A 16,068-nucleotide genomic window follows, 5' to 3' on the forward strand; every position below is an offset into this window, starting at 1 on the left:
GCATACACGAACGTTAATGCGTTTTAACAGGCTTATCCGATCACCTTTAATCTGGTGTTATTTTTCATAAACCGATGCCTCTAAGGCGACTCCGCAACAACGTGCCCTTTCGTCACAATTTAACGGAATAGTCGCCTTCGTGTGATAATTCAACTCGATATGATATTGATACGATACTTTCTTACCTAAAAGACCGAACACAGTGGATGCAGTTGCTGCACGGTGCGTCGTGGGTGTATTTGCATGGATTCGTTGGTAATTACGCAGCCTCAACGTTTTGTTCATCGTGGGTTGATGCTGTAGTAAACACTTATTTAGCAATTCTTGTTTCTGGTGCAACTTTGCCCCATTCCATATTAAAAATTGAATATGTATTGAATTTGGCTCGTGCACGTGTTCTTGCCTATGTACCATCAGGAGTAAACAAACAAACGTACGCCAAAGGAAGGCCTCGTAAATATAATTGAGAATTGTTACGGTTATTTTGCAAGTCAATTGGTTGTTTTGCTATATAAGTACTTGCACTAAACAAGCATTGGAATTTTGAAATCGTTTAATTCCTTTCGATTTGATTTTGATCAATTAAAGAATGAATCACCATCACTTCGCTAGTGTATTTAAACCAGGTACGTGCCGAACATGACTATTAATTTATGGATTTTGGATTTCATTACACGACTAGTAAACATTTTTTCACAATTTTTATCGCAAAATATCGACAATTAGGTTATATATATATATTACAAAATTCATAATATTTTTGTTTTTGCAATAACATGCTAACCGATTTTTTTTTAGCAAAAAACGGACTTTCAATCGGAATTTCAAAAGTCTAGCAAAAAATTAAAGCTCCCGTAGTTACCAGGAAAATTGTGTATAGAAGTACTGTGCAAAACGATTTCGAAACGATTGATCCAGTAGATCTTGAGTTATGATGTACAGTGCAAAACAAGTTTTCGACGGGGCACCTCCGGAGAATCACTGTTACTCGTTCGATTTTCAGAATTTTGCTATGAAATTTTGAGAAAATATTCAATTGTGGCATTATTATATGGAAATTGAATGAATATACTAACAATCTCTGTATATTCGAAAAAAGTGTGTTTTACTGAGTTAACTTTACCCTTATCTTAATTGTGTTTGATTCGTTGTCTTTTCAACATTTGCTGATGGGAAGTATTGGGGAAGTGGTAAGGTTACGGATACGGAAAATAACGACACAGAAAACATAGACTATACGGAAATATTCTTCACTCTCAGGGGAATAAAAGTACCTTTCGTTGGGCGGATATATCAACACCTCCGAAGGGATAATAGATAATAGAACGACAACATCCCCGAAGAGATATTATCATTGAAATACGGCTTGAACTATAGCTCTTTACCACAATGGGTTAGGAACGCCAAAAAAAATTGCGAAGATTTCTGCTTGGAATACGGTACAGTATCTATGGGATTGGTCTAATCTCATTTCAAAACAATAGACATCAACACCGGCACGGCCCTCCAACAAAAACCGTCAGTTTAATAAACTAAGTATTATTCAAGCTGTCGCCGGGTATATCCCGAAAGCATGGCGAGAAATAACTGTTAGATTTATTCCGAAAGGGGGGCGCACAAGCTATGAAGAAGCCAAGAGTTTTAGGCCTATCAGCTTAGGTTCTTTTCTTCTGAAAGCTTTGGAACGGATAATCGATCATCACATCAGGAACGTTAGTTTAGTTGAATATCCACTGCACAAAATGCAACATGCATATCAGTGTGGGAAATCCACGATCACTCTGCTTCACGATGCTGTTTACAACATTGAGAAAGCCTTCTCGCTCAGGCAATTTAGCTTGGGTGTAATCCTAGATATTGAGGGTGCTTTTGACAATGTGTCCTTCCAGTCTATTCTGGAAGCGACGCGCGGCCTCGGGTTGGATAAACGCAATGCTTAGTAACCGCATACTTTTCTCATCACTGCGACAGGCTGAGATACGGAAGTTGAGTATTTGCGGTTGTCCTCAGGGCGGCGTTCTGTTATGGAACATGGTAGCCGAAGATATTACACTCACATGTAGTTTTCCTTACAGGACATTCCATGTGAAGATTCCCTCTCGAGAGGAGTGGTTGTCTGGCTATATGGAAAGACAACAACAAACACAAGCTAGTAAAAAATAACCCCAATGATGAAAACCTTAAAGCTCTTCTGGAACACATAACTAAAAAAGTTAATCTACTGAAAAAGCGGTGCAAAAAGGCGTACTTTGAAAACCTTCTATCCAACACAACTCATTCAAAACTTTGGAAAAATATTAATACCGTTTTTGGTCGTTCAAAGTCGGATGTTCCCATCAGCCTAATTTGCAATGAGTCACTGAGACTAAAGAAGTATGTAATGTTTTCAATGAATATTTCTCTAGTATTGGCAAAAATTTGGCTGACAATATTCCCACGAGTCACAACTTAATTCCTATTACAAATATACAACACGTCCAAGAAACAATCTTCTTGCGTCCTGCAACCATGAACGAAGTGATCCTTTTGATTAAAGGCCTCGAAAAAAATAACAGCTGTGGTCCTGATAAGATCCCCGGTAGTGTTCTTAAGAGTAACTGTACCACTTTTGCGAACATCCTAACCAAAGCCTTTAATTTAATAATTCAAACCGGTAGGTACCCAGACTCTTTAAAAATAGCCCGAGTAATTCCAATTTTCAAAGCTGGTGATCCAAACCAACCCTGTAACTATAGGCCAATTTCAACATTGTGCGTTTTCAATAAAATTCTTGAGAAATTGCTCATCACTCGACTACTCGAGTTTTTTAACAAACACAACATAATTTACAACTACCAGTATAGGTTCAGACAGGGCTGCAGCACTTTAATTGCAATGACCGAACTAATTGACTCAAACATTGATCAAATTGAAAGCAAAAGAATTGTTGGTGCCCTTTTTCTGGACCTAAAAAAAGCATTCGATACTCTGGATCACTCAATCCTGCTTAAGAAGTTAGAATGCTATGGTATCAGGGGATTAGCAAATCATATTATTCGTAGCTATCTGTCGTATAGGAACCAATTCGTATCTATTGGAGACTCGTGTAGCTCTTATAGACCAATAGAAATAGGAGTGCCCCAAGGCAGTAATATTGGGCCACTGTTATTTTTATTGTACATCAATGACCTAGGTAGACTCGGGTTAAAAGGGACTCTTCGTCTTTTCGCTGATGACACAGCGTTGTTCTACCCGAACAATAACTGCCTGGATATTGTACGCGACATTGAATCGGATTTAAAAACACTAACGACGTATTTCAACGAAAACCTTCTTTCCTGGAACCTATCAAAAACTAAATATATGCTGTTTCGTTCATCTAGAAGAGCTATAGGCGTGCATCCAGACCCAAGAATGGGACAGTCTGTAATTCAGGAATCTAACTGCTTCAAATATTTAGGACTTCACTTAGACCCCACACTCTCCTGGATTGAGCATATAACATCTATAGAGAGAAAAGTTGCATCGTTATGTGGGGCTATGCGTAAAGTATGCTCTTTTGTTCCCCAGCATGTACTTCTCAAATTTTACTATGCGCACATCCACTCATTGCTGAACTACCTTGTATCTGTGTGGGGCCGTGCAAGTATTTCGAATCTGAAAAAGCTACAAACACTTCAAAACCGATGTCTTAAAATTATTTATAAAAAACCAATTATGTACCCTACTATTTTGTTATACAATAATAATGCCCATAACATTTTACCTTTGCTTGGGTTGACTAACTACCAAACAATAATATACATCCACAATGCTTTGCATAATACTATTGCTCATAATAATCTAGAATTTACAACAGGCATTCGAGCTCACAGCACTAGACAAGCCAATCATTTATTATACTCCAGAGTATCAACGAACCTTGGTCAAAGACGCATTTCTTTCATCGGACCTAAGTTATTCAACCAGCTTCCTACTGATTTAAAGCAAATAACATGTCGCACTCGTTTCCAAGCAAAATTGAAACTAATTTTAAAAAATAAAATAGGAGAATTTTTAATTTAAACTTCGTTCACCTTGGTGGCTTATTCCTTTAGTTATAATTGATTAACATTTTTTTTAATAAAAACAATTGATAAATGCATTTTTTTCTAGCAATAAGTAATAAATACATTTAAATTATTATAAGCTTCCTGCAAAGCTACGATGGGACCCTTAAAAAGATTGTTTTTCCGCTGGGTACTCGCCGTAGCTTCTTGTCAAATTTTTGTTTTGTCGGTCTCGTATTGTTTTTTTTTGTTCTCAGCGTTTCCACGATTCGTTTGTTTTGTTGTGCTGACCTTTTTTTGTACGCTGAGAACTGATGTGTCCACTACCAGGGGGCTCCGTTTGTGAGCTTTTTGGTGTGGGGGTAAGAGGCGGGCTATTAAATAACAAAAAGTCTGTTAAACTGACGGTTCTCTGATGGAGGGACGTGCTGGTGCTGGTGTCTACTGTCGAGAAATGAGATTGTAACAATCTCACTTACTAGGTAGATACTGTACTGTATTCCAAGCAGGATTCTTTACGATTATGAGCGGGGTACAATCGGCCCTTCAACTGAGTTTGTCCGGCAGAGTCATAAACTTCTGCTCCGATAGTCAGGCTGCAATCAAGGCCCTTAGCTCAGACAAATCCCGGTCCAAGCTAGTGACCGCGTGCCGAACCCTAATCGAAGAACTAAGCATTGTCAACACTATCTGCCTTGTCTGGGTGCCCGGACATTGCGGTATTACTGAAAATGAATGGGCTGACGAATCGGCCAGGGCAGGTTCAGCGATTGACTTCGTTGGTCCTGAGCCCGCGCTGCCAATTTCGACAAGTTGGATAAGGGAAAAAATACGGTTCTGGGCTTCGTCCGAGCACCGCAATAATTGGAGAAATCTACAAACGTGTCGCCAAATAAAGGCGTTTCTAGAACAACCGTGCCCAGCGATTTCGAAAAATCTCCTACATTTTTCGAAGCTCCACTGCGGCATGCTGACCGGCCACTGCAAACTCAATTATCACATGGCAACTATTTAGCGCGCTGAGTCTTTTTCATGTGATCTTTGTGAATCCGACTACGGAACCTCATATCATCTGATAAGCAACTGTCCAGCGGTAGCGCAATTGCGATTTCGAGTCTTCGGCCGTCCTTATATAGACGAAACCATGTTTGGACGAGTGAAACTCAGAGACATACTGAAGTTTCTTATCCAATGTGGTAAAGAGCTTTAGGCTTATTCGCAGGCAAGTTGAACTACTTGTGAGTTTAACTTACCTGTTGTTTATTTTTTTTGTGCTGTTATTTTTCCCACCCTTCGAATTCTACTTCCCCACACTTTCCTTCCGCTCAGGAAATGCTGAAAACACACGGCAAGGCACAAATCCCCGACTACATACGGGGAACGTGCCATTTAAGCCAATATATTCTGATTCCTGAAACACCGGCTCGGCCCTCAAACAAAAACCGTCAGTGTAATAAACTAAGTATTATTCAAGTTGTCGCTTGTGTGGCTAGTTGCACGATCTATTAGATTACCGTCCCAGTAACCTTAAGACAGTATGCACAAGAAAGTGTTTTTTGTTTCAGAAACACATATAGTGGTTTTATGTTCATAAGTGCCTCTAGAAGAGCAGTAGGTGCTGTCGGAAACGCACCACTCATCGCCATCAAGACCATGACTTCTCCGTTCTGCCCTCAAACAAGGCATCCTCAAGCTAGTATTGGTCTAACAATTGTGGTGTAGATCCTCGTGTACCAGCATTTTGCGGTTGGAGGAAAAGGGCCCCAAATTCATGGAGTGTACAACGATTTGAAGGCTGCATTTGACAGAATAGATTACCGAAGAAAATGACACGGCTTGGTGAATCACGGAAGTTCAATGACTAGCTAAATTCTTACTTGTGGGATCTTGAGTTTCCGCCCTGTTTACGAACAAATCTGGAGTCCCATATGGTTGTAACATCAGAACACCATTCTTTGTGCAGTTCTTCAGTGATGCCGCTTTGCTACTTGGATGCAAGCTGGTTTACGCAAATGATTTGAGCCTGTACTTTTAGTACGTATGAAACAGTCTAGCACGTTTGTGACCTCGGTGTCTTGTTGAATGCTCACCTTTATTCTGAACCGCTCAGATTTAATCTTCAAAGCAACTCAGCGGTAAATATGCCGAACAATGGACGTATTTCCTGTTTATGTAATTAAGAGTCATATTGACTGTGACAGTACAAATTTTGCGAGTTGTGATGTCGGATAGAAGACATGCTTTAATAGTTCCATTTATTCGCAAGTATACACGCACGAGACTTTTCAACTGGATTTGTCATGCCATTTTTGTTGTAGCTTTCTAGACGGGGTTAAGTAGTTTTCCAACATCAAAGTTTCATCATGGAAATACGGTTTTGACCCAAAACTATGAAGACTTTTCTTTCCTTCACAATGCGGAATAGCTCCATACCTAGTTACTGTACGTAAATGCTGTAGATTACTTTGTGCCATGGTCGATCAGAGAACTACATATTTCTTTACCAGAACTTATTGTATGGCAACTAGAAGATGTAATGGGTATGAGAGATTCACTTGATACAGCAAGGGTAACTTGAGCAAACAGAAATCCCATAATAACCCATGTAACCACTATCACCATGGCCCAGTAGATCTCATAACATTCATAACATAGTGTATTTAGGAGTTATTCAGACTGTTTTATGGTGTGATGGTTATGAAACTTGGTACGGACCATATTTATGGTCTTGATGTCTGAGCCTATGAAAATTTACTCGGGAAGACCCATGATACTCTATGCGTGACCGTCATATTTTTGCCCCGCCAACAATATAGTCCTCGGTACGAAAATACAACTTCACTTAGGGACTCTTGTTCAGTTTTCAATCACTTCTTACGACGTGGGAGCAGGAATCCAGTGGATCAATTCTTGGTTGACATACTTCAACACATGGGACGCTACACAGTCTCTAGGCTGGTATTGTCCGGTAAAAGCAAATAAACTGTTATCAACGTGGCAAAACACTTGTACGACAAAATCGACTCCCCGATCACACTGTCTCTTCTTGACATTTGTGCCTTGCACGAACTCTACACTCTACTGACATTCTCTGCCTAAGATTTCATCGTACGACGTTTGGACTCAACGATCCATGCATTCAAACGTTCTCTAAAAAGGAAAATCTGCTTAATTTTGGTAAAACATAGCGTACGTTAGTACAGACTATTTTTTGTCAGATGGATCATATAACCGAATAAATAAAATAAATAAATATGCTGTAGGGGAATTATGGTTAAAACCGACACCTTAAGCTTAACGCTTTTTCTAAGTTACCACAAAACCAATAAAATTATAATTTTTATGCAGAATTCTTCTTCAGAAAATTCTTAACAAGACTTAATTTTTTCAGCGCTTCAAAAAATTCATTTCATTAAAAATTATTGGTTGTAGAACTTGGAAAACAAAGTGACTTTTTGTAGGCACTGCGGGTAAAACCGACACCCCATAGGGGTAAGATCGACACCCCCTTTAATTTATTTTCTCTTTACTTTACTAAAATCTTAATCTTTATTAAAAATTAGATATATGCGTGATTAATGAAGTGTGAGTAAGTATGATGCAAATATGTGCTTTTCATTGCTTCATCATGTAGTGAGGGGAAGAAAGTTCGAAAGCGTATTACTATAAATAAGAGTATTTTATACTATAGGATTATTTCTTGATATGAGTATTTCCAAATAATCCTTGCGCTCATCATTGCAACCTCCAGTGTCATTTTGTTTCGTAAGAGAAGATTTGCAAGCGTTCTACATTCTGCTAATTGGATTCATTCACTTGTAAGTGACACACACTTCTTAGTAAAACTATCTTTTTTCAGATTTGATTTTTCGGATTCTGATCATCAACGATCTATAGGGGTATACATAAGATCATTGCCTCATTGTGGTAAAGTTCGTCTATGACAAACCAAGAGAACACTATAAATTCGGTTTGATGAGCTTTTTGCAGAAATAGCAAAAGCTTCGGTACAATTAGATAAGCAAAAATTCCATTTTTTTTATTTTTAAAGAGACTTACAAGAAATAAACACAATAAAAGTATTTCTGTGTATTTCTGCTAATACTATAGTGTTCTAATAGGCTAATTGAAGTGTCACAAAGATCCCCAGTATTTTGAAATGGATCGCAAGTATACACAACCATCTTAACAGCGTGTCGGTTTTACCCTAACCATAGGGTGTCGGTTTTACCCCAACTGCGCACATTTTTTTATAAAAGCAATTAAACATATTGAATTTCTCAAACTCGTCTTCAATGCACCTAGTTGATCATAAGAAAGGCCGATAATAATAGGTGCTGAAAAATGTGGTAATATGAAAAGCTTTTGTTCGGTTAAAACCTTAAAATCAACCAACGAAATTTAACATCCAGACGAGTATGAACGCTGCTGTCGTATGTTTTGTTTATTTTTATGACATTCGGCGCACTAACGTAAATTAAATTTTTCTTCAAATGCTCTAAATAAACGTACTAATAATAATGTATCATTATGAAATCAATAAAAATTTGATTTCTAGGAAAAGTTGTGGGGTGTCGGTTTTACCCACAGTGTCGGTTTTTCCCACAATTCCCCTACTTGGTTTCACCTATAAACACATCAATTACTGTTGGTTTAAGTTTTATACATTACGAGACTAGCCATCAGATTGGCTTCAGAATATGTTTGTCACAGTTTATAGTGTGCAGTACATTTTTTTCATGTCATGGAATTGCTGTAGCGATGAGTTTCAGTTGGAAATAAAGAACGGCTTCACTAATTAATGTTTACTAACCTAACCGATACCGACCAACAATTAGTTTATTTGATGAGGGCGGAAAATTTACTGAAATCGCAAATAAATTACCTGTTTAGCACAACAATTGTAGATAAAGAAAATCCATAAATCTCGAATGCTGTTTTCTAATAAATCAGCGTTAGTCGCAAATGGTCAATAATTTGTCGGGGGCACAACGTAAAATCTTTGAATATTTAGAAAAGGTAGAAAAAAGATTTTAATTCTAAATCAGAAAGACATTTATATAGTTCAAAAAATCACCCGAACCCTCAGGAGCACCCCTCCTCCCCCTTCGGATCCGCCCCTGCCTCATTGCAATATCAAATACTGGATAGCCAAAGTCCAATTACACGACTTGATTGTGCCACGATTGTTTCCTTTGCAATCGCTAAATGATAGATAAACGAACCGGTTTTGTTTTGCAGATGTATTGATTAAGTTCAATTGATAGAAGTGGTCGATGTGGGTTTTTCGATGATGAGCTATAAATGCCCGATTGGATGTTGATGCTATAACTACTTGGAAGCGATCCAAGTTTCCTAGGGACACATTGTGGTTGATACTTTTTGACTATACTTACTTTTGTTATTAGCATTTATATACATAAATTGCGTACAACTTGAACTTCTGTGATTGGAAAGCAATCAATGTTTACTTGTACCTTAAAAGATACACGTGTTCATTGCGATGTACTTATTACGAACAGCGTTGCCCAGTGACGGCGCAAGCTATGTAAATGTCTGATTGATATTGCGATTTTGTGCTTTGTCGAATCACTTTGTATAGAAGATAAGCTCCAATTAAAGAAAATTTGTGGCTGACACTTTATGAGTTTATGATATACATTCAGGTGTAATATCGTAATAGGCATATATGTATTACGGTATCATCAACCTCTGTACCCCGTGATAAACTACGCGAAATGCCATGACTAGCAGATTGGTGTAAAATCATCACCTGTGACCAATTGGCTAGATAAGGGTTTTTATGACCTGCTTCATATAGAATATTTTGTCAGTCTGTTTGGAAATTTTTGTGTCCTGTCATTAGTTGTTTGTTATGTTTGAAATAGAAACGGTGCATACATCTAAAACCCTATTTTCCGTTTCAGATGTCGCTAGACGAAAGATGGAAGGATATGTACAAATTCGGCGTAGTTGATTATGGAGTATTTTCTGCGATGCTAATCCTTTCGGCTACCTGTGGGATTTATTTTGGATTTTTCCAACGTACCGTCAGCCAAACACCGGAAAGCAGCGATGACGAATGTGCTACTGGTAGCAGAAGTTGTAGTAACCGCAGGCGAACGGCCGCCTCTTTTGGATCTTCGACGATGGATGAGTATCTGCTCGGTTCGCGGAAGCTGAAAACGTTCCCGGTCGCCATGAGCCTGGTCGCTGGTTATATATCCGGAGTGACCATTCTGGGCACTCCGGCGGAGATATACAATTTCGGTACGCAGTACTGGTTGATTGTTGTACCGATATTGCTGATGGGAGTGGCAGTTAGTACGATCTACTTGCCGGTGTTCTGTTCCCTGAAGCTAAGTTCATCTTATGAGGTGAGTTCTCGATAGTTTAATTTTTGTTTAATATGTAGTTTTGTGAACTTTTCTAGTACTTGGAATTACGGTTTAATTCATCCGTAAGGTCGATAGCCTCCATAATGTTTGTACTAGATGAGGTAGGTGATTACATTTATTTCTACTGTGTAGTAAACATTATAATGGGATGTTTTTTTTTTACAGCTGTTCTTTCTACCAATGATAATCTATGTGCCAGCACTGGCATTCAATCAAGGTATAATTTTTTTTATAAATATTGCTTCCTCAATTTGCATAACAACCTAGTATGTTTACTACAAGTAGCACTAGAAACACTGTATAGTGTTTAAATACTGTACATGTATAAGATAATAGGATTTGTATACTCTTCCGACCAAATAATTTTCAAATCTTAAAGTACTACGTTTAGTCTTCGTTGGAAGTGTCTACGATTCTAAGTATCTAATCGCCTCAACATTGAAATAATTAATCTCAGGAACAGCAATGCTTTTTCCATTTACAACCATTTTTTAGAATGATCAGAAAATTGAAAAAATGGAGTATTTCTGACGATTGAGTAACTGTCCTTTAACCCTTAAAAACTTATAAGGTTTTATAATATGGTTTATTATAACTTATATCCACACTTCTAATTTCAGTTACTGGTTTCAACTTGTATATAATTGGAGCCATTGTCTGTCTCGTGTGCATATTTTATACATTGTTGGTAAGTAGTAATTATTATTAAATTTCCATAGTACATACCAACAGCTGTTGTTCAGAACCAGTACCACTAGTTTCCAAAAATGTAATATTTCAAACACAAACACGATAAACGGCATAACACGACTCCGTAAGAAAGGTGAACTTTGGGTTAGAATTTTCTGTCTAGCTATTTTAATTGGCACAAGCTTGTCATAACTAGACTGCATAGAAAAAAGATGTATTTTTGAAAACTCAATCAGCCCTCCCAGGGCCCCGGGTCGATCCTTAGATCATAAGAAAGGCCGATAATAATAGGTGCTGAAAAATGTGGTAATATGAAAAGCTTTTGTTCGGTTAAAACCTTAAAATCAACCAACGAAATTTAACATCCAGACGAGTATGAACGCTGCTGTCGTATGTTTTGTTTATTTTTATGACATTCGGCGCACTAACGTAAATCAAATTTTTCTTCAAATGCTCTAAATAAACGTACTAATAATAATGTATCATTATGAAATCAATAAAAATTTGATTTCTAGGAAAAGTTGTGGGGTGTCGGTTTTACCCACAGTGTCGGTTTTTCCCACAATTCCCCTACTTGGTTTCACCTATAAACACATCAATTACTGTTGGTTTAAGTTTTATACATTACGAGACTAGCCATCAGATTGGCTTCAGAATATGTTTGTCACAGTTTATAGTGTGCAGTACATTTTTTTCATGTCATGGAATTGCTGTAGCGATGAGTTTCAGTTGGAAATAAAGAACGGCTTCACTAATTAATGTTTACTAACCTAACCAATACCGACCAACAATTAGTTTATTTGATGAGGGCGGAAAATTTACTGAAATCTCAAATAAATTACCTGTTTAGCACAACAATTGTAGATAAAGAAAATCCATAAATCTCGTAAATGTAATATTTCAAACACAAACACGATAAACGGCATAACACGACTCCGTAAGAAAGGTGAACTTTGGGTTAGAATTTTCTGTCTAGCTATTTTAATTGGCACAAGCTTGTCATAACTAGACTGCATAGAAAAAAGATGTATTTTTGAAAACTCAATCAGCCCTCCCAGGGCCCCGGGTCGATCCTTAGTTCCATAAGAAAGGATTGCTCCGAATTGGAATCAAATCAGACAAGTCTACCTACTAAACAAAAGTGTTTGTAGTTTGTATGGGATTCTTCGGCAATTTTCATGAAGAAAACCACCAAGCAGCTCGAAATTTTACCAGTAGGTGGTACTGTTAGCCTGAGATTATCACCGTAAGCGAGAATAAGAAAGGGAGTATCATTGCTTAGATGTTTGTAGAAGAATACAAATCAATCCAGCTTTGTTAGAAGAAGCTATTAATCTATTAACGAGGCGAATTCATCATCTGGATCCCAGATATCGGTCCATCAACACATGGACCACGACTATCGGCTTTGCTTTCTTTTAAAAGCAAGACGTGACTAGAGAGATTTTTTTGCCTCAGAAGATCCTAACGACCTCGGCTATGTATGAAAAATGCAATCATTTAGCGCTATTATGTATATTGTTAATAAAGTAGTAGTTCATGCAAATTTGAAGAGTTGGCCATTTACAACTTCCAAAGACACTCCAAAACGAATCACTTTAATACAAGCGAAGGTTCCATTGACACAAACTGAGTGAGCATGACTTTCACTTTGATAAGACGTTCTTTTGTAAATTAGGAAGATTAAAAAATTCTCGTTACATTGCAGCTTGCTGTGTCCTGCGTCCATAAATAATCGGAGCATTTTCTTGAGCGACTTTTATGAAATCAGTTGACCTTAGGTGTTTGAAGGCGACATAGTAAATTGTAATCGTAAAATGCCGAAAATGCTTTAAAAATCGATACAAAATTGCTTCCTAAACAATTATGAAAAAAATAAAATCCTACGTACGTAGCTGGAGAAAGCTATTTTGAATGCATTGTGAAATTTTAGAACGTTGAAAAATTAAAGCGGTTAAAGTTTTCAGTATACTGAGGGTATACATAAAGGCGTTGCGGTACAATTGAACATCGTGGTTTGAAAACACATGTACATTGTACATGCGTAGCTTGTCGTATTTAGTTTCATGAACAATTTGTGAATTTAGTTAATATTTCGTATAAAGTAATTTAATTAAAGAATACCTAAACTTATTCAGAAATTTCAGATATTCGACCCTTGTATAAAGTATTACGTTGAACGGTGATGAAATATCTTCTATATGAATACACATATCACCATGTAATCCACTTAGCAGTGAGGAAATAGAACTTCTCATATAGTTAATATTCATGTTCTACTCATGTGTAAGTTTGGGAAGACCAAAGTAAATTCTAGTCTTATGCTGCTTCCGTATAAATAGATTTTTAATTTTTGTTATATTGTAAGAATTAGACATAGGTACTAAAATAAATAAATATACTAGACTTAATCGTGTCAGTAAGAACGCGAAAAGGGAAATTAGATAGCTAGCATCCATACGTTTTAATCTATCATTTCCACGTTTTTTTACTGAATTGTAAATTACAACTTTTTATTTTACTCTTCTAAACAGGGTGGAATCAAAGCGGTCGTTTTCACCGATGCCTGGCAGGTGGTCGTGATGTTTATCTCCGTAGTCGTTGTGGTCATTCTGGGTACCATAGCAATCGGTGATCCAACTATCATATGGGACCGATCGGAGATTGGTGACAGAATTAATTTTTTCAAGTGATTTACTTTCTGACTGAATCGCTTTCCTAAAAAAATCATATTTAAATTAATTTTCAGCTTCAACCCGTCGCTTTACGAGCGACAAACGTTTTGGGGTGTGTTGATTGGAGGATTCTTCTACTGGACCTCATTCAACTCTGTCAACCAGACTATGGTGCAACGGTACATGTCACTGCCAAATCTGAAGAAGGCTAAGAGGTTAGTTGAGCTTTTTTTCGCAGCTTGTCACATTAAACGTTTTAATCAAGTCCCTCATTTTAGGTCCATTGGCATGTTTACCATCGGAATGGCCATTTTTGTTACCGCTTGTTGCTACGCTGGGCTACTGATCTATGCTTACTACTACCAGTGTGATCCAATGTCGGTAGGATTTGTCCAAACGGATGACCAGTTGTTCCCTCATTATGTAATGGAAATCGTAGGACATCTGCAGGGGATTCCTGGTCTGTTCATTGCTGGAGTTTTCGGAGCTGCTCTCAGTTCACTATCGGTAGTTCTTAATTCTACCTCTGCGGTGCTATTGGAAGACATACTCAAGGGACTGTTTCGTGTGAATCCTAGCCCATTTGTAGCTAATGTGTTTGTAAGAGGAAGTGTCGTCGTCCTTGGTTTAGCCGCAATGGGCTGTTTGTTCATAATCGAAAAGCTTGGAGGTATATTGAGTGTGGCAACCTCTTTATCGGCTATTGCAGCCGGAACCACGTGTGGAATTTTTACACTTGGAATGTTGGTTCCGTGGAGTAACTCTAAAGGTGCGCTATTTGGTGGAGTTTCAGGAGCTATTCTATCTGGATGGGTTTCGTTAGGAGCTCAGCTCGCTACAGCTAGCGGTAATATTGTTCCACATAAACTTCCCGTGTCGATAGATGGATGTCCGGACGATTTACTGTCAAACAGTACTATCGTGAACCCGATTTATCCGGATGAATCAAATGTGTTCCCACTCTACCGTCTATCATATCACTGGATTACTCCTATCGGGGTTTTAACAGTGCTAATAGTTGGCACTATCGTATCGTTCCTGACAAATCCTAGAAATCTGAAGGACATCGACCCGGAGTTAATATCACCGATTATCCACCGTTTCTTGCCACAGGAATCCTTCGGAAACTTCGGGTCGGCATCCAAAGAAACTCCAGTTAATTTCAGTAAGGAAATGCGATCGTCCTATGGTTCTGATTCTGCGTTCCAGAGTGCCAAAATAAAACAATCCCGCTAAAAAGACAATCAGGCAACTTACTTAAAATGTTCGGTTGAGCGATGGAACCATGGTACTTAAGTTTTAGTCGAGTAAATGCAAATTTAGCAATCTCTTGTGGAAACAGGATGCTTTCTTGTGCAATAGGGTAGAATGGGTATGCACGAGTGCTCGTAAAACAATAGACTGTAAATCTTAGACGCTGTAGTAACCATTCGAAAATATTGAATTAGGCGACTATTAGTCGCATACTCCAAATTTAAGTACAATGTGCTAACATTTGCATAACTGCCTGTGATACAATCAAATGAATTGTTAGGAGATAGGTGCTGCAAAGAAGGTTTTATTTTTTATGTAAATAATTTTTACAAAATAAAATATTAGTATGAATCGAATTTTTAATAAAATGTATATCAATATGAATGAATTCTCGTTTACTGGTGACTCCCACTGTTTTACTTCTGGTATTATGTAGGAAGCCGTAATTATTCAGTTTTTCAAAAATTTTGTTTTATGTGCCTTTTTAGTTTTTAAAGCTCCAACTTCAATCGACCCGATTTTGGGCAGAAAATGCTAACTTTCTACAAGTGAGGGAAGACAATTTAGTGCGGAGTCCTTCAATAATGCTTTCTTTCCACCACTCTCGAACCCTCTTTATTCTTCATTTTCGCCAACATAAAATGGCAACATTGCATCACATGATCCACAGAATGGAACATTTCCCGCTAAGTGATCAAGGAAAGGTGAAAGGGTTAGGATGTATCTTTAAAACGGCGAGACTAAATGGCTACAATGAGAACTGCATCCAAAGGATCATCGACAAGAAGGCCAGAATTCAACGTAGAAAATAACTGACTACACTGAGTCCCATAAAGGAAGAACTGAGGAGGATATCAATAGAATATGACGGGGCTATAACAAGAACACTTCGCCAGAGAATGAGAAAATTTGGTATAGACCTCGTCTTCAGCAGTAGAAATAACAACTTAAAACAAGATTAGGACCCACGAAAAACTCGATAGGAAAATTAAACAAATCAGGAATCTATAAAATAACTTGCCC

At 37.8% G+C, this 16,068-nt stretch overlaps 1 protein-coding gene across 3 annotated transcripts in view; it reads left to right on the plus strand.

Annotated features, from left to right (window-relative positions):
* The window catches only part of LOC131684406 (sodium-coupled monocarboxylate transporter 1-like), a 32,077-nt gene extending 16,652 nt beyond the window's left edge, over positions 1 to 15,425 (plus strand). For all 3 annotated transcript variants that reach the window (XM_058967254.1, XM_058967255.1, XM_058967256.1), the window contains exons 2-8: positions 9,956 to 10,405; positions 10,462 to 10,527; positions 10,592 to 10,643; positions 11,047 to 11,114; positions 13,651 to 13,805; positions 13,866 to 14,006; positions 14,070 to 15,425. In XM_058967254.1, coding sequence (XP_058823237.1) covers positions 9,956 to 10,405; positions 10,462 to 10,527; positions 10,592 to 10,643; positions 11,047 to 11,114; positions 13,651 to 13,805; positions 13,866 to 14,006; positions 14,070 to 15,027 — 1,890 coding nt within the window. In that variant the 3' untranslated portion in view covers positions 15,028 to 15,425. The remainder of the gene's footprint in view (positions 1 to 9,955; positions 10,406 to 10,461; positions 10,528 to 10,591; positions 10,644 to 11,046; positions 11,115 to 13,650; positions 13,806 to 13,865; positions 14,007 to 14,069) is intronic.
* The last annotated feature ends 643 nt before the right edge of the window (positions 15,426 to 16,068 follow it).

Source organism: Topomyia yanbarensis, chromosome 2 (genome assembly GCF_030247195.1).
Source record: "Topomyia yanbarensis strain Yona2022 chromosome 2, ASM3024719v1, whole genome shotgun sequence".
NCBI lineage: Eukaryota > Metazoa > Arthropoda > Insecta > Diptera > Culicidae > Topomyia > Topomyia yanbarensis.